General features: G+C 38.9%; 1 protein-coding gene across 4 annotated transcripts in view; it reads right to left on the reverse strand.

The window, feature by feature from the left end:
• Positions 1-4,766: 4,766 nt before the first annotated feature.
• Positions 4,767-25,274, reverse strand: part of map4k4 (mitogen-activated protein kinase kinase kinase kinase 4) — a 56,123-nt gene continuing 35,615 nt past the window's right edge. For 3 of the 4 annotated variants that reach the window (XM_063005634.1, XM_063005633.1, XM_063005632.1), the window contains 14 exons: positions 25,067-25,203; positions 23,037-23,131; positions 22,177-22,355; positions 21,190-21,301; positions 16,478-16,717; positions 15,738-15,843; positions 14,179-14,346; positions 12,842-12,985; positions 11,175-11,309; positions 10,569-10,669; positions 9,641-9,790; positions 9,391-9,550; positions 8,364-8,503; positions 4,767-7,189 (listed from right to left, as the gene is read on the reverse strand). In XM_063005634.1, the coding sequence (XP_062861704.1) occupies positions 7,106-7,189; positions 8,364-8,503; positions 9,391-9,550; positions 9,641-9,790; positions 10,569-10,669; positions 11,175-11,309; positions 12,842-12,985; positions 14,179-14,346; positions 15,738-15,843; positions 16,478-16,717; positions 21,190-21,301; positions 22,177-22,355; positions 23,037-23,131; positions 25,067-25,203 (1,951 nt within the window). In that variant the 3' untranslated portion in view covers positions 4,767-7,105. The remainder of the gene's footprint in view (positions 7,190-8,363; positions 8,504-9,390; positions 9,551-9,640; positions 9,791-10,568; positions 10,670-11,174; positions 11,310-12,841; positions 12,986-14,178; positions 14,347-15,737; positions 15,844-16,477; positions 16,718-21,189; positions 21,302-22,176; positions 22,356-23,036; positions 23,132-25,066; positions 25,204-25,274) is intronic. The other variant, XM_063005635.1, reaches the window with a different exon arrangement.

A 25,274-nucleotide genomic window follows, 5' to 3' on the forward strand; every position in this document is an offset into this window, starting at 1 on the left:
TCTCTCGTCTCTCTCTTCAGGTTAAGTCATGTTTACAGCTCATGTTAAGTCATGTTTCTAAGTCATGTTTCTAAGTCATATTACGTCATGTTTCTACGTCATGTTTCTAAGTCATATTAAGTCATGTTTCTAGCTCATGTTAAGTCATGTTTCTAAGTCATGTTCCTTGCTATTGTTCCTAGTCATGTTCCTTGCTATTTTTCCTAGTCATGCTCCTTGCTATTGTTCCTAGTCATGCTCCTTGCTATTGTTCGTAGTCATGTTCCTAGCCCTTGTCTTCAGTAATAAATATTAGTTATATACATCTTTGCGTGTGTGTCCGCCCCTTTGTCTTGCCTTAGCCCCCGGTTCGTGACAGTAACCAATATAGCAAATAAGAAACTGACTGAAATGAATTGCGATACATCCCATATACTGTAATATATTCATTTTAACCAAAATATAAAAGTAAAAGATTATTAAAGTGAAACTGCTAAGTCTTTAACCCCCTACTAAAATGCAAATAGCAAAGGCGCTCAGGTGGCTCAGTGGTAAAACACACTAGCACACCAGAGCTGACATTTCGAACTCGTCGGTCCGAAACTCAGCTCTGCCATCTGGATGGGCTGAGTGTTGTTCATACAGGGTGGGAGCTGGATAGAAATGATAGAAACCTCATGACTGGGTGTGTGTATGTGTGTGTCTGGCCTGCGATAGACTGGTGCCCCGTCCAGGTTACTGTGTGCCTTGTGCCCATTGAAAGGCTGGGATAGGCTCCAGCACCCCCCCATGACCCTTATTAGATAAGTGGTTATGAAAATGAATGAGTGCAATTACGACCTCTGCTGGCTGATTGACAGTGCCTGCCACCGAGTCAAGGAATAATGCGTTGATCAGGGTGTGGCTCTCCATACACAAAGCTGATCCGCATATGAACCTGCCTCGTGCAGGTGAAAAGAGGGGGCGTGATTCAGTCTCGTTCTCCTCAATCAGGGCGGGGATCAGCATCAGTGGAGAGGAAGCGTAATGCAATTGGGTAATTGGACGTGCTAAAAGTTGGAAGAAAAAGGGAAGAAAATGCATAAACAAAAATATTTCTTAAAAAATGCAAATGGCAGCACCTCTTTCCTAACAATGGTGCAGGTCATCATGGGGAACATGTTAAATGTTGGGCTGACTGCTGTTACTCGTACACTCACATTTACATTGAGTTTTAATGTCAGTGTCATCTTGTAACTTATTTAGAAGATTTTCTTGTCTGGTGAAATGGAGGTGAATGTGATGCACAGAACTACTGTCCTAATAAATTGATACAATTTAAATGATTATCATTATGAACTAAAAATGTTGGTTAGAAATGGATTCCTTTTTAAAATAATTGTTTAATTTGAATAAATTTTTATTCTGTTTATTTATGCATTTTCTCAAATTTTCTCCCGATTTATTCATTCATTTTCTTATCCGCTTATCCAATTAGCGTTGCGCTGGTGCTGGAGCCTATCCCAGCCTTTCAATGGGCACAAGGCACACAGTAACATGCTGGACGGGACGCCAGTCCATCGCAGGGCAAATACACATACACACACATGCACACACCTATTCACCTATAGGGCAATTCGGTTTCTCCAATTAACTTGACTGCATGTTTTCGGACTGTGGGAGGAAACTGAAGCTCCCAGAGGAAACCCATGCAGACACGGGGAGAACATGCAAACTCCACACAGAAAGGACCCGGATCGCCCCGCCTGGGGATCGAACCCAGGACCTTCTTGCTGTGAGGCGACAGTGCTATCCACTAAGCCACCATGCCGCCCCCTACCAATTTAATGTAGTTAATTTGTCTTCCGCTGCTGTGGATCCCTGATTGACCCCACCCACTTAGTCCGGTCACCCGGCAGACAAGGTGGCCAATTTTTGTCTGCTAAATGGCACCCAGCTGACCGGTAGCAGAGTCCAGATTTAAACCGAGGTGTTTAGAATCTCCGCACTGGTGTGCTAGCGGAATATTCCGCTGCACCACCTGGTGCCTTGTATTAATGTTTATTGCATTTTTCTGAATTTCCCGCCCAATCTTCTTGTAATCAATTACCCTATCACATTTCACTTTCTCTACTGGTGCTGACCTCCACTCGTGACTGAAGATGGCTGTGACTAGCACACACCTTCTCAGACACAGTGTAGTGCAGTAGCTGACTGCTTTTTGTCCTATAAAGATCCATATCGCGCACGAAGTTATGCACTGATCTCCATTATTCCCAGTCTCAGTGTAGTGCCATCTATCAGCCAGCAGAGGTCATAACTGTAGCAGTCATGAGGAATCGCCTCCGGCATTTATACCCTCAGACGAGCCAATCGTTGTCTGTATAGGTGCCTGGCCTGCCGGTGGCAGAGTTAAAGATGTAAGCTCTGGTGTTCTAGCAAGTTATAGAATTTATTTTAAAAACATTGTGCTACATATATCAGGAGTTAGGAACACGTACATAAACAGCATTTAAAACTGATTTTCTGAACTACAAATCAGCTCTTGCAGGCACATGGTGAAAAACCTTAAAAGGGCTAATAAAGTATTTGCATTAAAAAGGTAAAAGAAAAACCCTGATAATTTGCAAGTCAGTTTCAATCAGATGTACGTGATTATTGTCATGTATGAGTTTCAACACACAAGTGATTGAAATATTAGCACAGCAAGTCGTGACATGAATGAAATAGTTAAAACATGCTGTTGTTTCAAATGTGGCACAATAACCAGTGAGTCAGACTAGGCTCGTCACTTCATTCTGTTTTTCCTCCTCACAAGCACTGATTAAGGCTAAATTTAAATTTTGTTTAAAATTTTTTTTAATATTCTGTAGATTTGACACATTTTGCAAAAACACAGAAGACCACAAAGCTGCAAATGAGTTTCACACAATGATGTCCAAACAAACTGGAATAAACACTATTGCACATGTATTAGTAATGCATGGGAATTCTTTCAATTGTTTGTTGTGACATCATGCGTACTGATATTGTAACACTGTGCCAAAAATATACCTGCACACTGACTCCTTATGAAACTCCCAAAATGCTGTGACGTTGAGTAACATTTAAACAAAATGCGCATTGAGTCATGTACTATAGTTAAGGAAATGTGATGTTACACTGTGATATTATATCACTAAAAAAGATCCGTCAGTTTCAAATCCCTATTGTTACATTTTTATTATTCAATTGCATTTTAAATTCCTATTTGTTTAAAAGGTGGCATGAACACACAATGCACTCTGTCAAAGGTGTGCCCAGGAAAACTTCTGGGCACACCAAATGTGTAAGTATACACATTTGATAATTAATTTCAGGAGGTTTTGCACATTAGATTTTCTATTTCTATTCATGTTTATATTGTAGTCTACACTCACTGAGCACTTTATTGGGTACATACACGCATAGTTTTTTTTTCTTTATATTCTGTACCTTCCATAGGACAATGAACTTTGTGGGTATACAGTTACTGACAGAAGCCTTTCTGTTGCTCTGTACATTTTGTCACCCACTTGTAATAATTGAAAAAAGACCCCAACTGACCAGACGTTATTTGGATAATGGAGTACTCAGCAATGGCACTAACTATGTAATGTGTACTGTTCTGATAAGGGTGTAGTAGATGCATCAGTGTTGGTGGGATTTTTAAATAATGTGCCTAGGTACTGGCTTCTTTATAAGGAACACATACCCTGTTTTCTTGTTGTATGTGAACAGTTAGTGACTAGAGCTGCTTCCTTTGATCTTACAGCAGTGCACACTTTCTGATCGCAAGACTGAGGTGTTTATAAATCCCAACAACACTATTTACATTTACATTTTCGGCATTTAGCAGACGCTTTTATCCAAAGCAACTTACAGTACAGTATACAATCTAAGCAATTGATGGTTAAGGACCTTGCTCAAGGGCCCAACAGTGACAACCTGGCAGTGGTGAGGCTTGAACCGGCAACCTTCTAATTACTGGACCAGTACTAGTACTTTAACCACTAGGCTACAACTGCTGTGTAACAGGTTGCACCTGATGGATACACAGATACAGCTTTCAATTCATCTCACAGGCAGACATGCATTAAAGAGCAAAATGGTACAGCTGGCCCTGTAAATTAAGTACACCCGTAGTATAGTAGTAAAGACGGCATTTTAATCTACCAGCTCTAAGAATGTCTTAGTTCCATTTCTGTTGAACATCTAACACGTTATACTAAAGTGGATGGAAAATCATTGTTTATACAATATAAAGTGTAATAAATAAGACCTAATAAAATCTTCAGTGGACACAAATTTGCTGTCATTTGGCAACTTCATGGATTTTCATGCATGTCTGGATAGCTTTTAGGAGACCAGGGCGGCACGGTGGCTAAGTGGGTAGCACTGTCGCCTAACAGCAAGAAGGTCCTGGGTTTGATCCCCAGGTGGGGCGGGTCCTTTCTGCGTGGAGTTTGCAAGTTCTCCCCGTGTCTGCGTGGGTTTACTCCGGGTGCTCCGGTTTCCTCCCACAGTCCAAAGACATGCAAGTGAGGTAAATTGAAGATATAAAATTTGTCCATCACTGTGTTTGATATAACCTTGTGAACTGATGAATCTTGTGTAATGAGTAACTACCGTTCCTGTCATGAATGTAACCAAAGTGTAAAACATGACGTTAAAATCCTAATCAAACAAATTTAGGAGACCACAATAAGATAATAAAAGAGGAAGCCAACAATCACAGAAAACACTGCAACTGTACACCTAAAGTGAGGAGAGAAAAGAAACGAAATGCATTAAATTACCTTAGAGTTTATTTTAAAGAAAAAAACAAACAAAGGATCATCAGGAAAATCCAAGACTTCCTGCCATACACAAAAAGGGCAAACGATACAGTGCCACGACTGAAACACAGACATCCAGATCAGCCGGGAACGCTTCTGAAATGTCATCATCAATATGTGAGTGATTAGCCTTAAACAACCAAGTGGAAATACTAACACAAAAATGATCAGTACAAAAGAAAGAAAACAATGCTAGGAGCTCTGTAAGAGAAAACATAAATATAAGGATGCACGTTAGTGTAGCAAAACATTTGTCTCTGTAAACATTTCCTCAACAGGTAAGCATTATATTAAGTGAGCACTCACTATATTAGGTCATTACAGTTGTATAGACTGAAATCAAGTTACAGAAACTGTCTATAGTTAAGGAACATAACTATGTCTAAAACTGGAGTACCCAAAATATAACAATGTTAATTATATTTAATGTAGTGGTTCCTTAAAATCATTTTTATTTCATTTCTGTTATGCAAAACTTGCTATTAATAAAGCTTTTTGCATGAACAGCTTGTCCAATAATTAACTCATGAATATTAAATAAAACACATAAACAAATAATTAAAGCAGCTAATTAAAATATAGCAGAAAAAAGTGAGCAAAGAGAAAAAAAGACAAGGGTGAACAGAATGATCTCCCAGTGTTATCTTCATTAAGTATACACAGCGCACACATGCACTTTCATTTAATGAAATGTTCTGAAGGGTATTAAAGGAATTTTTAATGTAATAAATGCTTTTTTACCCAGCACCTTATTAACGTTTACAACACGGAGCGACAGCAGTTGTGTTGTTCTGTGAGCTCACAGACAGCAGAGAAGATTTTACTCATAAATAATAAAGCCTTCGCTCGACAAAGGCTGATTTATTTTAAACAGCAACAGATACTCAGGGGACAGCGATGTATCTAAGGGGGAATGTGTGGTACTATGGGGATTTGTATTGCTCTCTACAGAGTCACACAAAATTCAATGTGTAGTAAAAGCACGCTGTCAAACTAGTAAAAATAACACTGTGTTTAAAACTCCAAAAGGTCAGATTTAATATCAACAGCCTTTAGGCGAAAGCCAGATGACGGGCCAGGAAATTCCATAGATTAGACTGAAAATAATGTCATACATAACACTGCGCTGTAGGGGCCTTTCCGAATGAAATAACTCTAACTGTAAATGTCTGCATACTGCAGCAATTAATTGCACGTTACGTACAATATTCGGCCAGGCTCAGTTTGTCGTCTTCATACTGTTCAAAGTAATAAGTCATCCAAAACCTGAGAACAGTATTTTTTACACTACATTCCTAGTGCATCATATATTTGCAAAAAATAAAATAAAATCGAACCTTCATAAGACGTGATTTAATCCAAAGGGATGTTTTGGTTTCTCTGACACACACACACACACATCCACACACACGACATGACTCAAGTGACACATATCGCTACTTCCTTTTGATTTCATAGTACTTATTCACAGCAGGTACGTAACTTCAGACACATTCCATATAAAATTCTAACTAGAGGAGCAAGCGAGTGAGAACCAGAGAGAGAGAAAGAGAGAATGAGAGAATGCGGCTCTGAACTCACTCATCAAGTGAGAGGTTAGTGGTGAAGCCGCATGAATTAATATCCAAATGTCCATGCTTGTTGCTCTCTATGTCTTTCAAAACAACAAGAATGGCACATTTAGTGAAATTGAATTAAATGAAAATACTGGGGAAAGTGAGGACGTGCGAGCCTAAAAACAACATATAGAGTATGATAATCCACACATTTAGTGAGCTATAATAATATTAATAATAATAATAACATTTGAAAATATTATTTCATGGTCCACCTTACACATACCTGTCCATAATCAATATACTTCATTTTCCAGGGACCTACTCTGCCCAACAACAAACTGGAGCCTATTTTCCCTTGCACCATAAAACTCTCACTTATTGTCTTGCAGTTCTGGCAGCCGCCCTGACGCTTCCACTCTGTCGAGCAACGAGCAAGGATTTCTACAAGAAGAAAACATGTGCACAGGCTATCAATAATACTGTAACCATCTCACCCAAGACCTTCTCTTACAAACACTTCTTTGTTTTAATTTTTTTCCGTCTCCTATATTGACATTTCTATACAACTTCTCAGTCTTGTTTCTGACAGCAGGCCCGGGCCGTCTAACTGAATGTGGATTCTGCTCGTCGGTTGAGGAACCGCAATTGTACTTCAGATTTGTGGTGGTTGTAGTTTGCTGTCTTGACTGTGATGGGGAAAGGGCCTCGTCCTTCCAAGCTGGGTGAAAGTGTTTACCAGCTGAGTAGGGATGTACGACCCAGAGTCATGAAGTAGACCTGGCTTGAACCTCCAGAACGTACTGAGGCAAAGAAAACCTGGGAATAAGCAAGAAATTATAATTGATTAATACTCTATAAAGGTCAGATGGGCATATTGTCTGCCTTTTATGTGGTCTTTTGATCAAACAGTGTGACAAATACATTTTATATGTAAAATACATATAAATAAAGCTCTAAGATTGGTAATCTGAGGAACACTTCATCGCCAAATGTATTACACCTGATAATATGCTGGTTAGACATAACTCAAATATCACAGCTACTGATATGAACTTTTCCCCAATCCCTTTTTTGGTCACACCCATCACTTTTCTGATAAGGTTCTCCACAAGATTTTGGAATGCCCATTCAGTCATAAGAGCATCTGATAGATCAGGCGTTAATGATAGTCGTTGGATCAGTGTTTTAATTCAACCCTATTGTGCTCAGTGCAGATTGAAGAGAGTTCTTTTACAGCAAATTCATCCAACACCGTTTTTATGGAGCTTGGTTTGGGGCAGTGGTAGCTGCATGGGAGAGTAGTAGCTTAGTGGTTAAGGTACTGGACTAGTGTTAGGAATGTTGCTGACAATGTTGGGCCCTGAATAAGCAACCCTCAACATCTTGCATAGCATCAGTCACAATTGTAAGTAGCTTTGGATAAAAGTGTCTGCTTAATCCCATAAAGGGCGGCACAGTGGGTTCAATTCCCAGGTGGAATGGTCCGGGTCCTTTCTGTGTGGATTTTGCATGTTCTCTCTGTGTCTGTGTGGGTTTCCTCCGGGAGCTCCGGTTTCCTCCCATAGTCCAAAGACGTACAAGTGAGATTAATTGGAGATACAAAATTGTCAATTACTGTGTTTGACATTAAAAAGAACTGAACTAATGAATCTTGTGTAACGAGTAACTACCTGTGCTGTCATGAATGTAACTAAAGAATGTTACAAATCTTAAAATAAAATAAAATAAAATAAATAACTAAATCCCATAAATGTAAAATCTATTTATTTTATACACCTGTTTTTAACTACCTCTACCTTATGATTGGGGGTGGTGGATTGACCACATATTTTTAAGCTATGTCTTGTAATATTACACATAAGCATCTACTGAGCATCATTAGAATGTATGGAAGTAATGTAAGTAATGTTAATTTTGTGCACAAAAATACTTAAAATACTGCAACTATGGATGTAGCATGTAAATAAAAAAATTGGTGCCAAATAATCACCTTGTCATTGCGCTCACACAGGAACTTGAGCCTCTGAGCTCTCTTATGCATGAAAACTCCATCCAGGTGGCCGGTCTCTACAGAGCGAATCTCAATGGCCTTCTCTCCCCAGCCCATAATCTGGTTGGAGCGAATGTAGGCTAGAAAGCAAAGGAAAGAAATTATGTCAGAAATTATCATCAATTTCGTCAAGAGACAAATACAGCATACCACACAGCACATAGTTTTATTTCACAACTGCTTTTTTCCCCTCAAATAAATGAATAAGAGCTGAGACTTTCATGCTGGAGGAACCTGTTGGATGAACAACCACCTCTGTAGCACTCAATAAATCAAAGAGTGGCAAGACTGAACAATGTTAAGTAAAACACATATGGCAGCCTGCTTGGAGATTACTAAATGCCATGTAAAGGGTTCTGGCAACATGAGAAAAAGTTTGAGTGGTCAGATGAGATGAATCTCTTTGGACAGAACAGCAAAAACTATGTCTTGTGAAAAGCATCCCTAAGGTGAAACATGGTGGTGGCAGCATCATGCTATGGGGGTGCTACTCAACAACAGGGAAGCTGGTAAACATTGAAGGACTGATGACTGCAGTCAAATGCAGGAACATTGAAGGAACAAGAAAATCTCCTTCAGAGGGCATGCTAACAAGACTGGGATTACACTCCAACACTGGAGTGGACACTTTCAACATTGGAGACTTTTAACTTTGAATGTCCTTGAGTGGCCCAATATTTGGGACAGTGGTAGCCTAGTGGGTAGAGCCTTGGGCTATCAATCAAAAGGTTGATAGTTTGAATCCCAGCTCTGCCTTTGTTGGGGCCTTGAGCAAGGCCCGTAACACTCTCGGCTCATGGGGGCGCTGTACAATGGCTGACCCTGCACTCTGACCCCAGCTGGGATATGCAAAAAAAAAAAAAAACATTGTACTGTACCCCTGTATATGTATATATGACAAATAAAGGCATTATATTCTATATTTCTTGTGTACAAACATGCATGTAAGTAAGTGTGTGATACATACCCACAGAGGTAGGCATCTCTCCCCACTGCAGCACCACATCCTTTGTGATGCGACCGTAGGTGTTCACGTAGACACCCTCGTCCTCGTAACACACAAGCAACTCTATGCCGTCTGTGTTAGGCAGAATGATGATGGCATGCGACTGAATACTGGTCTGGATCTAAATAGCAGGCCAGAAAAGGAGATGCGTGTTAGTGGTTATTTAAGTCTGAAGCTGATAAGACATTCCAGAAATCATTCCAGGACATACATGAGTGGGTAGATAGATGTCGTACACAGCTCCCGAATCCACATCCACAGCATGAAACCCTGAGAAGGAGCCATAGATGACTTTCAATCTCTGACCTTCCTCAACAGTCAGGTCCACCAGGAGGGGCTTGTGTACCAGGTCACCGAACGACTAAAGCAAGAGGTGCAAATCAATGTCATTAATAGTTAGAATTTTGGTCATCTTTTCCACCTGCAAAGCAAGCAGATGTCATTTTATTTTCATCAACCGCTTTATCCCCGTCAGAATCATGTCGGATCTGGTTTCACCGGTCAACACTGGGTGCAAGTCAGGATTACCCTGCACAGGGCTTCAAATAGAGCTCAAGAGACATTGTGGTAAAAGCAGGTCATTTAGTTAAAGTGTTGTCAACACAAATTTCACAAATTTGAATAACTGTAACCTCCACTGGCTCATTCAGTGCTGTTGATGGGTAGAAAATAAAAAATTGCCATCATCTTTGGCAGCTGACACACAAGATTTGCATTTATTCCACAAACGACTCATGAACTGTTTTAGTTTTTGCTTAGACAGTTGTGTGACATTTCTGTATACACCTACAGGGCATCATAAAGCAATAAATGTGATGCAAAATGTAATTTCATTCCAATCACCTGCTCTCCTTTTTAGTATCAAATCTATGTTGTTGACTGTTCTATCAGGGCATCAGGTGCAAATGATACATAAGCAAGGAGTGAAGGTGCCTTATGCACCTAAGGTGCTTGTTCTGATGCTGTATAACACTTTCATGAATCGGACACGGAGTAATGTGTATACCATCATAGACATCTGCTATTAAAACAGTCCCTTATATTCTTACTAAAAGCACAATTAAAAAAACTATTCATGAGTTATAATACAGAACAGCTGTATCACAAAAAAACAATTACAAAAAGCTCAACTGACTGACCTTAAAGGCCATGAACTTATGGTATGGTTTGGGAGCCCAGGCATACACCTCCACTGAGTTCTTCAGCGCAAGAACCAGAAACTTGATCCTCTCATACTTCACTGAAAATCAAAGCAAAAGAAACAATGATCAAACAATGATGAACAATGTTAAACTGTAATTATGAATGTACCCTAATCCCTTATATAATTATAAATTATATTTCACCTCCCAGGTTTTCTTCATTCTTCTATCAACTTCTATAATTATTTTTGTGATGTTTGTCTTGTTTAATATTAAACTGATATAAATGATTTGAAAATACAGAAATATCTGTAGCCAATTCAAATGTGAAACGTATGTGCATGATCACTGTTTTTAAACTGTACACAAAGTTCAACATCATCACATCACATACATGACTCAGTTTAGATTTTTTTTAGTATTTAAAAATCATTCAAATAAAAAACAGCAAAAAGCAAACAAAACATAAAAAGCACAGCATAAGATCATTCAACTTTCTTCTTATCATGACCTGTAAGTCCAATAAAAACATATGAACAGTAAATGCTATGACAACCTACAAGACTTGTCATTAGAGTTGCCTCTAAAAAAAAGAGAACGTACCAACTTTGTAGTGGACACACCCTTCAAGATCCCCTACGGTGGTCCAGCCCTGCTTTTTCTCCACTTCTGGGTCGTTGTGGAGAATCTTGTTTCTCAGCCAGGACAGGTAGTACACTCGCAGCTTATTCTTTTTCCCTGTGTTAATAAATATGTAGTAGGAAGATAATTCAATCTATTCATTCATTTTTTCATATTTATTTATATATTGTTATATACTCAATTTCCTTGTGCAATTAGACTTGCTGAGTGCACAGGGTGCACGACATCCATATTGTCTGAGAATGGCCGCAGTCCCGCACACACCTCCTTCGATCATGTAAAGCATTTTAGAACATATGGAGGACCATGCTCCTGCCACTGTATTCTTCCACCGCTCATAATGGAGACTTGAACCACACAGCAGTAGCTACTTCACCTGAAAGGGGTTATATGGCAACCAGTCCACCACCTCTCAGACACACCCAACCATTAGCAGTGGCAGGCGAATGTATGAAGACAGAAGTGACTCCCAGGCACTCCCTGAATTGCTTTACTACGGTTTGTTTGACTTGCGTGTTTCTTTCCTCCGATTTTTGTTATACGCAGCTGCATTGCAAGTTAGGTTTGGATTAAATTCAGTGAAATCTTATTTGCTATAATTTTCAAACAAGTACATCACCAACTGGCAGGCAGATCACAAGAAGAGGTATTTTGAGCACAGCTAACTAAAATTGTATGTCCCATGTCATGGAATCAGTTTGTGTGTTTAAACTGACGTGCAGTAACGTGCGTGATCACAGCGTTTGCTCAATTTCCTTAAATAGTTATTACTATGTGTTTAGCAACACTTCCTTGTTTTAGTAAAAATGAAGAATAACGAGGCAAAGTCATACCAAGAAAAGAATCAGAGCTGATAAACAAGAACAGTGTATTTTTTCTAGACCACAATACTGTGTATTTCAATTAATAAGCTACAGGAAATCTTTCCTTACATCTGCAATCAGACTGTTCAACAACTCAAAATAATTCATAATAATTTATAAAAAATACTTACATTTTGTATGCTATGCATGCACAATAAAAAGTGTTTACATGTATAAAGAATCTTATACTGTTAGTGAATGTTGTATGTATGCAAGAAGTTGTTTGTTGTCTGATGTGAGCTGCTGTAACAAAGAAATTTCCTACAAAGGATCAATAAAGTATCTATCTATCTATCCATCCATCCATCCATCCATCCATCTAAACTATTAGGAAATATTTCCCAAAAGAAATTGGGACACCAAGTTTGTGTTTGTTTAAATGTATGTGTAAGTTGTGGCCACTTCTTTTAATTATTGAGTTCAGGTGATCCTGCTTTCAACGTTGCTGTAAAAGTTTGGTAAGGACCTTTTTTCGTTTGTGCATTACTGTGCCCTTGTGGCGAGTGGCCATAAGTACACAGTTTAAGAAGTGCGATGTGGAGCAACTTCAGTGGCCTCAACTCTATCTCTATCAACTCTATCAACCAGGACAGTGATTCAAACCTAACTTAGTTCATGAGAAAAGCAAACAGTAAAATCTGAGAATTTGGTTGTATAGCTGAAGGATGTGGTTATACTTCCCAGCCATTTACAAAATGAATGTGTTAAATAGCCTGAGATTTATGAACCAACAGCTGACGATTAGAAGAGGAAAAGAAAGAGTACCTGATATAGTCACAAGGACATTCAAGCCCTCAAGGACTTCCATTTGCTGAAAGCGGCGACGACTGATGAGAGGATAGACCTTTCCTTGGCCGCTTCGATCAAGCAACATCAAGCCACTTTCTGTTCCTACTAACAGGTTCACACCTAAGAACAAACAAAACAATTTACAAATCCACTTAATCCAAACTAGACACAAGCAATTTGACACAATACAAATTCAATTTAAAATACATTAATGGAGCATAAATAAACCTAAAGCATTTTAATTAGTCTGTTAATCAAAAGATAAAGTGTTCAAAGGGTAAGTTAATTGTCTTTTAGAGGTATTCGGCTATAAACAGCACAAACAAGAAATATTTAATGTTTTACCTTATCAACTTTATTAATGTGTAATTAGTCTAAATGTGTAATTTCTAATTTGATGCCTGCAATACCAGGAATTATGTTTAGAAATAAAAAAAATAATGATGCTGTCATGACTTGGCATGAAAGAAGCATTAATGAAAGGCTCAGCTGTTTACAAGCAAGGGTGAGTAATTTATCAATAAAGAGCAATAGTAAATAAGATATATAATTACATGGTCTAGTGAATACTTGAAAAACTGCGTAAGTAAACACAGTTCATCACTGCATCTACAAATGCACACTCTTGCGAGACTCTTTAGAAATGCTGCTGATTTCGACCTTGACACATAAAAGAACCACATCAGGTTCCATTAGCCAATGCAAGTTTAAGGAGGAGAATTCGGTACAACAGCATTCATAGACCCAACCTGTCTTGTGTTCTTGACATGCACTGAGCAACATAAAAATCATGTGCGTACATATATACCCAATTCACCCAGCTACTACCATGTGCTATATCTGGAGTGGTAATGTAGCACTGCATGAACATAAAAACTCAGTACAAATAGGTTCAGTACAGATCTGAATTTGATAGAGCATCTTTGGGATGTGGTAGATTTGCAGCATGAATGTGCAGCAAACACATCTGCATCAATGACATAATGCAATCCTGAAAACAGGCATTAAAACATGAAGCTGCTTTGAATGCAGGTACACATATGATGCTACTACTTAAAAGGTGGACGACATGGTGGCTAAGTGGGTAGCACTATCGCCTCACAGCAAGAAGAAAGAAAGACATGCAAGTAAGGTGAATTGGAGATACTAAATTGTCCATGACTGTGTTCGATATAACCTTGTGTGAACTGATGAATCTTGTGTAATGAGTAACAACCGTTTGTGTCATGAATGTAACCAAAGTGTAAAACATGACATTAAAATCCTAATAAACAAACTTAAAAGGTTTACTTGTGGAAAAACAAACTATTTACCCCAGAGAGCGGCACACAGGATCTCAGAGTTGAACCTCTTCTTGTACTTGCGGATCTCAGGCGTGTCGCTTTGTGGTCGAGTGTTCACTGGGTTTACGTTCACCACGGAGCCCTTGCGCGAGGCGTCCTGTCTCAGGGCTTCCTGAAGCCTTGCATCATTCCCGTAACCTACAAAATCAAAACATTTAAAAAAAGGCCTTGAGCGAAAGTTTACAGCTCATGATCGTTGCTGTGTACTGCATGCTTAGGTACATGATTATAAACTTTTGATCATAGCGATGTGTTGTGCTGGTCTAATTTTATTTCTGTGAGTTTGCTGTTTTGCAGTACCCTTCAAATGGTTACAAGTATGTGAATACCTGAGATTGCAAGACACCCCATTCCAACCATGAAACCATGGGCTGGATAGTTATATGGAACTGGCCCACCTTTGCAGCTTTAACAGCCTCCACTTTTCTGGACAGGCTTTTCTCATGATTTTAAAGTGGGTTTCCGAGAACTTGTAACAGCCTGGATTGTAACTGCTGTTCCATTGTTCCTTTTTTATTTGCATTGTTTTTATTGCTTTACCCATTCTCCCAATCTCATAATTTCCAGTTCCCTATTGCAATACCTTTACCACTTGCACCACCCCAAACTGGATGGTATAGAGCAGACCTGGGCATTGTACGGCCCGCGGGCCGGATGTGGTTAGAGACATCCCTAACCGGCCCGCATGAGGTTCGAGGCAATTAAAAATCAGACGTAAATAAATGTACATCAAACATGCATTACAACAGGATTGTTTTTGATGGCAGCGCTGTGTCTTTAAATATCCGTAAGTTTTGATTTACGTGTGTGCGAGTGTATCGGGCTTCACCGTGATGCGAACAGAACTGAGTGTGACTGACGGTGGAGTTTTTAACAAGACATGAACTTTTGAAGTATTTATTTACTGAAGTCAGGTGTAAAGCTGTTTAAGGATCACAATTTAGGCTTTAAATCGCGGTACTAAACAGAGAAATACAAGAACATGAACGATGCAGAGCATCACACCTGATGCTTCACTAACTAAACTGCAAAAGCAACAAATACTTTTTATAAGATTTAACACATCCAGATCTGAAGCAGTCAGCACCAGCTTTGTGATTTCCAACATCCAACAATAACAAAGGACTGAAAAACAAATGTGGTAATTAGACTCAAAACAAAATAGTTTAAAAACCTGCACATTTGTTCAAATTTTTTTTTTTTTGCCTTTTATTTGTTTAAAAAGTAAAATAATGTTGATGTTTTTTCTCTGCCTACTTCTAATTTTCTGATTGTAACATCTAAACATTAACAGCTTATTAGAACTGTACAATTTACTGCTTCTCATAAAGAGTGGGCAGTTGTAGTCTAGTGCTTAAGGTACTGGACTAGTAAATACAAGGTCGCTGGTTCAAGCCCCTCCACTGCCAGGTTGCTGCTAGACACAAATTAAGAGTAAATAAATAAATGTGCAAATGTCTGGCCCCAATGTGACTGAACCACCTTTACAAGTGGGAAGTGGACTTGCGTGTCAGTGCAACATAACTCACCCACATTGTTGAGGGCGCTGCCGGTGGACGGAGAGATCTGGAGGAGACGAGGATCGATAAAGGGGGTGAAGGAGGAGGACGACTTGTGCTTCTGCATTGTGGTAGACTGTGATTGCACATGGTGGAACAGCAATAAATAACACAGCAAAAATATTTTATTTGACCTCAACTATTCCATTATCTAACATTAAATACTTTATAATATCTTTACATAACATAAAAATGACTGGAGTGAAAACCATGCAGTGGTAGAAGTGTATTTCTAGTAATACTGCACTAATAAAGACAAACAATTAGAAAAAAATTACAAAATCTTGGTAGTCCTGATGGTGGGAAAATGAAAAAACTCGACATGCAGGTAATAAAAAACAGGAACTGGCAGAAAAACCAAAAATGAGATAAGAGATAATTTTAATACAGCAAATGTATTAGTTATGTGTTAGAACAAAGAATGATATTCAATGATTAAACAGTTAGACAGAAAGCGTTTTGAGCAGTAAAGTAATAATTCGTTTTTCTGGTGGAGGGGTTAATCGCTATACAGTCAGTGTTTAGTATGAAGCCAACATCCAGACTCAGCACCATCACTAACCAAGAAGAAAAAAGGTGAAAACGAGCAGAACGACGAGAGAGAGGAAGAATTTCTATAGCTTCGAGCCTTCTCAAGGTCATTCTAAAAACTACGAGGGAAATTTCAGCCAAAGAAAGTCAGCCAGCCCAGAGGGGGGCACCGAACATACCTCCATTGGGTAGTGCGCTCTGTCCAGTGGAGCGAGAGGGGACATGGCAGGGCTGCTGTGACATGAGGATGTGGAGGAGGGGGTGGAAGGGCAGGAAGAAGGGGGTGAGGGCTGACTCTGCTGGAGCAGGTCAGGCAAGAGGTGAATTCGGCCCGAATAGCCATTCCGGTCGTTCCGGTCTATAAAGCCTGAGCCCGGCGTGGGCACTGGCTGCTTTTTAACATCACCTGTGCTCTGGAACTGAAAAGAGGCAAATCATCTATATGGCCTAAGCACTGGCAAGAGCTAGCTGAGCACCAGTACACGTATCAAATAGCTAAATTTAGACACTTGCATTAGTCATTCTACACAAAATAATGTGTCAGCGTCAACTTTTGTCTCCATCTGTAAAATAACTATGGCGATTCGGATTGTCTCCACCAGTATAATGACATTATTTGAGAAACTTCTATTTCCTGCTGTATAAAGATTTTGTTTCTTATTTATTTATTAGGATTTTAAAGTCATGTTTTACACTTTGGTTAAATTCATGACAGAAACGGTAGTTACCTGTTACATAAGATTAATCAGTTCACAAGTTTAATGTCAAACACAGTCATGGACAATTTTGTATCTCCAGTTCACCTCACTTGCATGTCTTTTGGACTGTGGGAGGAAACCCTTACAGACATGGGGAGAACATGCAAACTCCACACAGAAAGGACCCAGACCAGCCCACCTGGGGATCAAACCCAGGACCTTCTTGCTGAGAGGCAACTGTGCTACCCACTGAGCCACCATGCCGCCCTAACTTTTGTCTCCACCTGTATAATAACTATGGCAGTTTGATACATTTTTGGCTCCACCTGTATATTGACGACTATTTAGGTAACTTTTTTCTCCACCTGTATAATGACGACTATTTAGGTAACTTTTTTCTCCACCTGTATAATGACGACTATTTATGTTACTTTTTTCTCCACCTGTATAATGACGACTATTTAGGTAACTTTTTTCTCCACCTGTATAATGACGACTATTTAGGTAACTTTTTTCTCCACCTGTATAATGACGACTATTTAGGTAACTTTTTTCTCCACCTGTATAATGACGACTATTTATGTTACTTTTTTCTCCACCTGTATAATGACGACTATTTAGGTAACTTTTTTCTCCACCTGTATAATGACGACTATTTAGGTAACTTTTTTCTCCACCTGTATAATGACGACTATTTAGGTAACTTTTTTCTCCACCTGTATAATGACGACTATTTAGGTAACTTTTTTCTCCACCTGTATAATGACGACTATTTAGGTAACTTTTTTCTCCACCTGTATAATGACGACTATTTAGGTTACTTTTTTCTCCACCTGTATAATGACGACTATTTAGGTAACTTTTTTCTCCACCTGTATAATGACGACTATTTAGGTAACTTTTTTCTCCACCTGTATAATGACGACTATTTAGGTAACTTTTTTCTCCACCTGTATAATGACGACTATTTAGGTTACTTTTATCTCCACCTGTATAATGACGGCTATTTAGGTTACTTTTTTCTCCACCTGTATAATGACGACTATTTAGGTAACTTTTTTCTCCACCTGTATAATGACAGGTATTTAGGTAACTTTTTTCTCCACCTGTATAATGACGGCTATTAAGGTAACTTTTTTCTCCACCTGTATAATGACGACTATTTAGGTTACTTTTATCTCCACCTGTATAATGACGGCTATTTAGGTAACTTTTTTCTCCACCTGTATAATGACGACTATTTAGGTTACTTTTTTCTCCACCTGTATAATGACGACTATTTAGGTAACTTTTTTCTCCACCTGTATAATGACGACTATTTAGGTAACTTTTTTCTCCACCTGTATAATGACGACTATTTATGTTACTTTTTTCTCCACCTGTATAATGACGACTATTTAGGTTATTTTTTTCTCCACCTGTATAATGACGACTATTTAGGTTACTTTTTTCTCCACCTGTATAATGACGACTATTTAGGTAACTTTTGTCTCCACCTGTATAATGACGGCTATTTAGGTAACTTTTTTCTCCACCTGTATAATGACGACTATTTAGGTAACTTTTTTCTCCACCTGTATAATGACGACTATTTAGGTAACTTTTTTCTCCACCTGTATAATGACGGCTATTTAGGTAACTTTTTTCTCCACCTGTATAATGACGACTATTTAGGTTACTTTTTTCTCCACCTGTATAATGACGACTATTTAGGTTACTTTTTTCTCCACCTGTATAATGACGACTATTTAGGTAACTTTTGTCTCCACCTGTATAATGACGACTATTTATGTTACTTTTTTCTCCACCTGTATAATGACGACTATTTAGGTTACTTTTTTCTCCACCTGTATAATGACGACTATTTAGGTTACTTTTTTCTCCACCTGTATAATGACGACTATTTAGGTAACTTTTGTCTCCACCTGTATAATGACGACTATTTAGGTAACTTTTTTCTCCACCTGTATAATGACGACTATTTAGGTAACTTTTTTCTCCACCTGTATAATGACGACTATTTAGGTAACTTTTGTCTCCACCTGTATAATGACGACTATTTATGTTACTTTTTTCTCCACCTGTATAATGACGACTATTTAGGTTACTTTTTTCTCCACCTGTATAATGACGACTATTTAGGTTACTTTTTTCTCCACCTGTATAATGACGACTATTTAGGTAACTTTTGTCTCCACCTGTATAATGACGACTATTTAGGTAACTTTTTTCTCCACCTGTATAATGACGACTATTTAGGTAACTTTTTTCTCCACCTGTATAATGACGACTATTTAGGTTACTTTTTTCTCCACCTGTATAATGACAGGTATTTAGGTAACTTTTTTCTCCACCTGTATATTGACGACTATTTAGGTAACTTTTTTCTCCACCTGTATAATGACGACTATTTAGGTAACTTTTTTCTCCACCTGTATAATGACGACTATTTAGGTAACTTTTTTCTCCACCTGTATAATGACGGCTATTAAGGTAACTTTTTTCTCCACCTGTATAATGACGACTATTTAGGTAACTTTTTTCTCCACCTGTATAATGACGACTATTTAGGTAACTTTTTTCTCCACCTGTATAATGACGACTATTTAGGTAACTTTTTTCTCCACCTGTATAATGACGACTATTTAGGTAACTTTTTTCTCCACCTGTATAATGACGACTATTTAGGTTATTTTTTTCTCCACCTGTATAATGACGGCTATTAAGGTTACTTTTTTCTCCACCTGTATAATGACGGCTATTAAGGTTACTTTTTCCTCCACCTGTATAATTACGACTATTTAGGTTACTTTTTTCTCCACCTGTATAATGACGACTATTTAGGTTACTTTTTTCTCCACCTGTATAATGACGGCTATTAAGGTTACTTTTTCCTCCACCTGTATAATGACGACTATTTATGTTACTTTTTTCTCCACCTGTATAATGACGGCTATTAAGGTTACTTTTTCCTCCACCTGTATAATGACGACTATTTATGTTACTTTTTTCTCCACCTGTATAATGACGGCTATTTAGGTAACTTTTTTCTCCACCTGTAAAATGACGACTATTTAGGTAACTTTTTCTCCACCTGTATAATGACAGGTATTTAGGTAACTTTTTTCTCCACCTGTATATTGACGACTATTTAGGTAACTTTTTTCTCCACCTGTATAATGACGACTATTTAGGTAACTTTTTTCTCCACCTGTATAATGACGACTATTTAGGTAACTTTTTTCTCCACCTGTATAATGACGGCTATTAAGGTAACTTTTTTCTCCACCTGTATAATGACGACTATTTAGGTAACTTTTTTCTCCACCTGTATAATGACGACTATTTAGGTAACTTTTTTCTCCACCTGTATAATGACGACTATTTAGGTAACTTTTTTCTCCACCTGTATAATGACGACTATTTAGGTAACTTTTTTCTCCACCTGTATAATGACGACTATTTAGGTTATTTTTTTCTCCACCTGTATAATGACGGCTATTAAGGTTACTTTTTTCTCCACCTGTATAATGACGGCTATTAAGGTTACTTTTTCCTCCACCTGTATAATTACGACTATTTAGGTTACTTTTTTCTCCACCTGTATAATGACGACTATTTAGGTAACTTTTTTCTCCACCTGTATAATGACGACTATTTAGGTAACTTTTTTTCTCCACCTGTATAATGACGACTATTTAGGTAACTTTTGTCTCCACCTGTATAATGACGACTATTTAGGTAACATTTGTCTCCACCTGTATAATGACGACTATTTAGGTAACTTTTTTCTCCACCCGTATAATGACGGCTATTTAGGTTACTTTTGTCTCCACCTGTATAATGACAATGGCTTTGTAATTAACTTTTTCTTTACCTGTATAATGACGGCTACATGTGTATAATGGGTACAGTTTAGGGAAGAATACATGATTTCCTTTAGTTTCTGATTATTACTTTAGGTCTTTACTAAGAAACATTAAAATAAAGACATAACAAACAACACAATGTAAAAACAATAGAGTTAAATTACTAACAGTATGATATAGTAAGGTGTCAACAAATATGGGAAATCATACAAAAAAAATCTGAGTGAAGGATGAAAGCATTCCGACACTATTCCCATATGTACTAATATACAGTGCACATGATGTATATACTGCTACTATACCAAATTTGGGTGTGTAAGTCACCTGTCGAATGACTAGTGTGCTATCCTTGCAGGGGATGGAGGATGCATCATCATCATCGCGGACCGCCATTGTCTTCACTAATGCCGTCTCACCATTGCTTAGTCTGGACGAACTGTCAAACAAGTCAGGGTGCCCATACACTGGCATTTTAATACTGACGTGACAATAGGTGCATTCCAAAACACTAATCAAAACCTTCTTGATTCCTGTACTTTATGTCTTTCAGCTTGTTTGTCTGTCTTTGAGGTTGTTTTCAGCTTCTAAGTGAGCCAGTTTTATAGATGTCTTAGTTTAAAAAATGCATTCAGAGAAACTACATACACTGTAGGCTTCTAGGGTGGGGATCCATTAGTGTATTCTATACAAGAGTCTTTTGTAGCCTATGGTGTATTACATTCTGTCTCCACCCTGAATCAATTGTATGATCAAATGCTATGATTTTTAGCACTTAATAAACTATTTTGTAACACATTGTCAATATGTGATCACTTTAAAGTGATGCATCAGTAAGCAAGGACGTCGTGTACGCAAAAACATTTGGCTTTATATTCTATGTCCTTATTTTCTGTCCTTGCTCGTGTTGAAAATTAGTAAGAGCCACTCTGTTGGTAACAGCAGTGCCTGAGTTCTGTGTGTACACAAAGCGCAATTTAATTCTGTGTCTAGACAAAGTGCAATTCAGGAACAATTCAACAATTTAGGTATTAAGGTATGGAATTTAGAAGGAAGGAAGGAAATTGGGATGCACCCTATGTATGGGGTGCTGTAATATAAACTAGTTTGCAGAACAAATGGCCAGAACAGTATGGAACTTTTGTCATGGTCAGGTGTCTACAAACTTCTGATCATCTAGTGTTCAAACCTGTTTACAACTGCAGATGTTAAAATTAGCATCCTCATCTTACCTCAAACAGTTAGAATTACTCTAACGGATACTGACTGATCTTTTTAATGCTAGAAAATGATCACGTGTCATGGTGTGCTCACCCTCCGCGTGAGTCCTCCGGGCCCGAAGTGGACTCCTCGCCCCCCTCCTGATCCACCTCTTCATCATCCTCGTCGTCAGTGGTTCCCGAGTCGTCGCTGGAGGAAGAGTAATCTGTGACCTTGTGAGCGGGCCGGATGTCATCCACAGCACGCAGCTCTTTGGCCAGCGCTGTCAAATCCTGCAGTTTAGAAATCACAGATCAAATATAGACTCGAAGGTTTTGTTCAACTCTCTTTTTGGACTTATTTAGTTGCTCTCTTGTTAGTAAGGTTCATTTTATGACATTTTCTTTGCTCCTCTCTTTGCTTTTGTGCTCTTTACACAGTACTCTGTAATTCACAGTTCTCTCATTTTCGGCTCAGCAGTGCTTTACACTTTCAAATGTGTTAGGTTTGCAAATCACAGTTGCTTGATAGCTGATTTTAAACCTGATTAGAACTTGCCAGGAATAAAAGCAAAGCAAAAGAAAGAGTGAACAATTGCAGCCCATGTTAAGCATTCCTCTGCCCTTCAAAGAGAAAGCCTGCCTTAACTCGGGGTGATGCCCCGTCTGTGAACTGGAACCGTCAGTGTTGTTACATGAGGTGAAGGTGATGGTTCAAGCTCAAGTGAAGACACAAATCGTTAGCATAAGACAAGCAGTTAATCTGACAAGAAATCCTGACTCATCAAAGCATAAGCCGTTCATGCCTTCCGCATCTGCCCACAAGAAGAACCACACCAGTCTCCAAAAAGTACACAGGAGCAAACAACCAACACTGAAAAACCAAAAGCCAGTAATTCAAAACTCTTCAAATACATCAGGCGCTCACACACACACACACACACACTCCTGTGGTACAGCGCAGGGTTTTCTCACCACCGCACGCCCAGGCTGGGCTACATCCTTCTTCTCCTCTGCTTTTTTGGACGCGTGCTCTGGCCACTGTGAAGAGCCTTTACATTTAGAAGAGGCTGCAGGAGGAAACATAAACGTAAGTGTAAAAATAAAAAAAAGCTCAAACATGCACATTAATTCATTTAATTATTTATTAAGCTCAACTCTAGAGTACACGGAGTTGCTAATGAGCGTTAGTATTTACACCGGATCACGTTCAGCCACTTGCATAGCGGATTGCCAAGATGGCAGAGCAAACTCAAATGCCACATAGTGATGCTCTCTGCACATTTAATTGTCATTTCTGTCACTGAGCACTTTATTAGGTACACCTGTCTGGTATGTACATTTGTAGTTCACATGTTGAATGCAGCAAATATGATTAGCATAAAGACCTGAGTGATTTTGATAAGAGCCAAATCGTTATGGTCAGACGACTGGGGATGCTCACAGGCAGCCATGGTGGGTACCCACCGACAAGGGCATGAGGAGGGACAAACCACAAACATCCAGCAGGTCGATGGGCAGCCAAGACTCATTGATGCCAGGGATCATTAAGGCTATGGTGATTGGTATTAACCAACAGAAGAGCGACTGGGGCTCAAATTGCAGATCACTTTAATACTGGTAATGAGATGAATGTGTTAAAACACACATTTCAACTCGTGTCCACTGTTGAAAGTACTTACAATGGGTGCACAGGCATCAGACCTGGACATCAGAGCAATGAAAGATTTTATTTATTATTTATTAGGATTCTAACATCATGTTTTACACACTTTGGTTACATTCATGACAGGACAGCTAATTACTGGTTACAAGATTCATGAGATCAAGTCTTTTAACGTCAAACACAGTCATGGACAATTTAGTATCTCCAAGTCACCTCACTTGCATGTCTTCGGACTGTGGGAGGAAACCGGAGCTCCCGGAGGAAACCCACACAGACACGGGGAGAACATGCAAATTCCACACAGAAGGGACCTGGACCACTCCACCTGGGAATCAAACCCAGGACCTTGTTGCTGTGAGGCGACAGTGCTACCGACCGAGCCACTGTGCCGCCCGAGCAATAGAAGAAGGGTGACTGGTCAGGCAAATTGTGTTTTCTCCAAGATGAATAGACCAGGATGAATTATAGGATGACCCAGCTCACAACAAACAGAACCTGCTGATAATGTCTATGTACCAGATACCACAGGACTATTTTCAGAAGTCTTGGCAGAGCTGTTTTGATATCATTTGTCTTTAGGAAGTCCTAATATTTAAGCTCATCAGTGTAGTTATACACAATCATGTCAATCAAGTGATTTTAAGATTTACCCATTAAAGAACAAAATGCTATGCATGCCATGCTAAAACTAAAAAAATACTGATAACATGTCATTGGTTGGCTCGGCGTCTACACTGGTATGATTGGCTGTGTCAAATAGGAAGGTGGCCAAAGCCCTGCAATGGATTGGCACCCTGTCCAGGTGTGTGTTTATGCCTTGTGTACAATGATTCTGGATAAAACGGGACCCACAATGACCAGGATAAGACAATTTATAAAAATGAAAAAAAATTTATTTAATGAATTCCAGTCATCCAGGCTGGCATTGGTGACTGGTGATTTGCTACCATAAGTCTGTACAGAATTCTGATCTGTAGATGTAAAGGAAGGTGTTTAGTAGCATTATAAGCATGTAAGCTAGACAGCTAATGTGCTATACATTAGGATTATCACAGAAACCAGTTGATTAACGGGAATAATGGGACGCTTTTTGGGATAAATTGAAAATGTCAGGACTTAGTGTTTCATATGAGGAATACTAACAAAAATGCATTGGATACACACTTGTGGAGCTGATACTGCCCTGTTTTTAGTGAAGTAGGACTGTTTTGAATGAGGCTCTTACATTAATGGAATAATCTGTCAGTCTCAGGGCCCTCTTTGTCCGATATGATGCTGATCTTGACCACCAGTATCTGCGTCGATTGTAAAAATGAAACAAAATAAACCAAACACTCACTGCGTGGTCTAACTCGTTCTCCGGAGCCAGTGTTAGAGTTGCTGGATGTGGAACTAGATCCTGAAGAGCTGCTGCTACTGCTGGGCCTGGGACCCATCCTCTCCACTTTCTCCCAGAGTGATTGGGGATCAGCGTTACTATGGAGACAGGTATGAGTATGGAACAGCTACAGCACCATGTGCGCACTCAGCATCAGCAATTCATACAG

This window comes from Trichomycterus rosablanca, chromosome 12 (assembly GCF_030014385.1).
Source record: "Trichomycterus rosablanca isolate fTriRos1 chromosome 12, fTriRos1.hap1, whole genome shotgun sequence".
In the NCBI taxonomy this organism is placed as follows: Eukaryota; Metazoa; Chordata; class Actinopteri; order Siluriformes; family Trichomycteridae; genus Trichomycterus; species Trichomycterus rosablanca.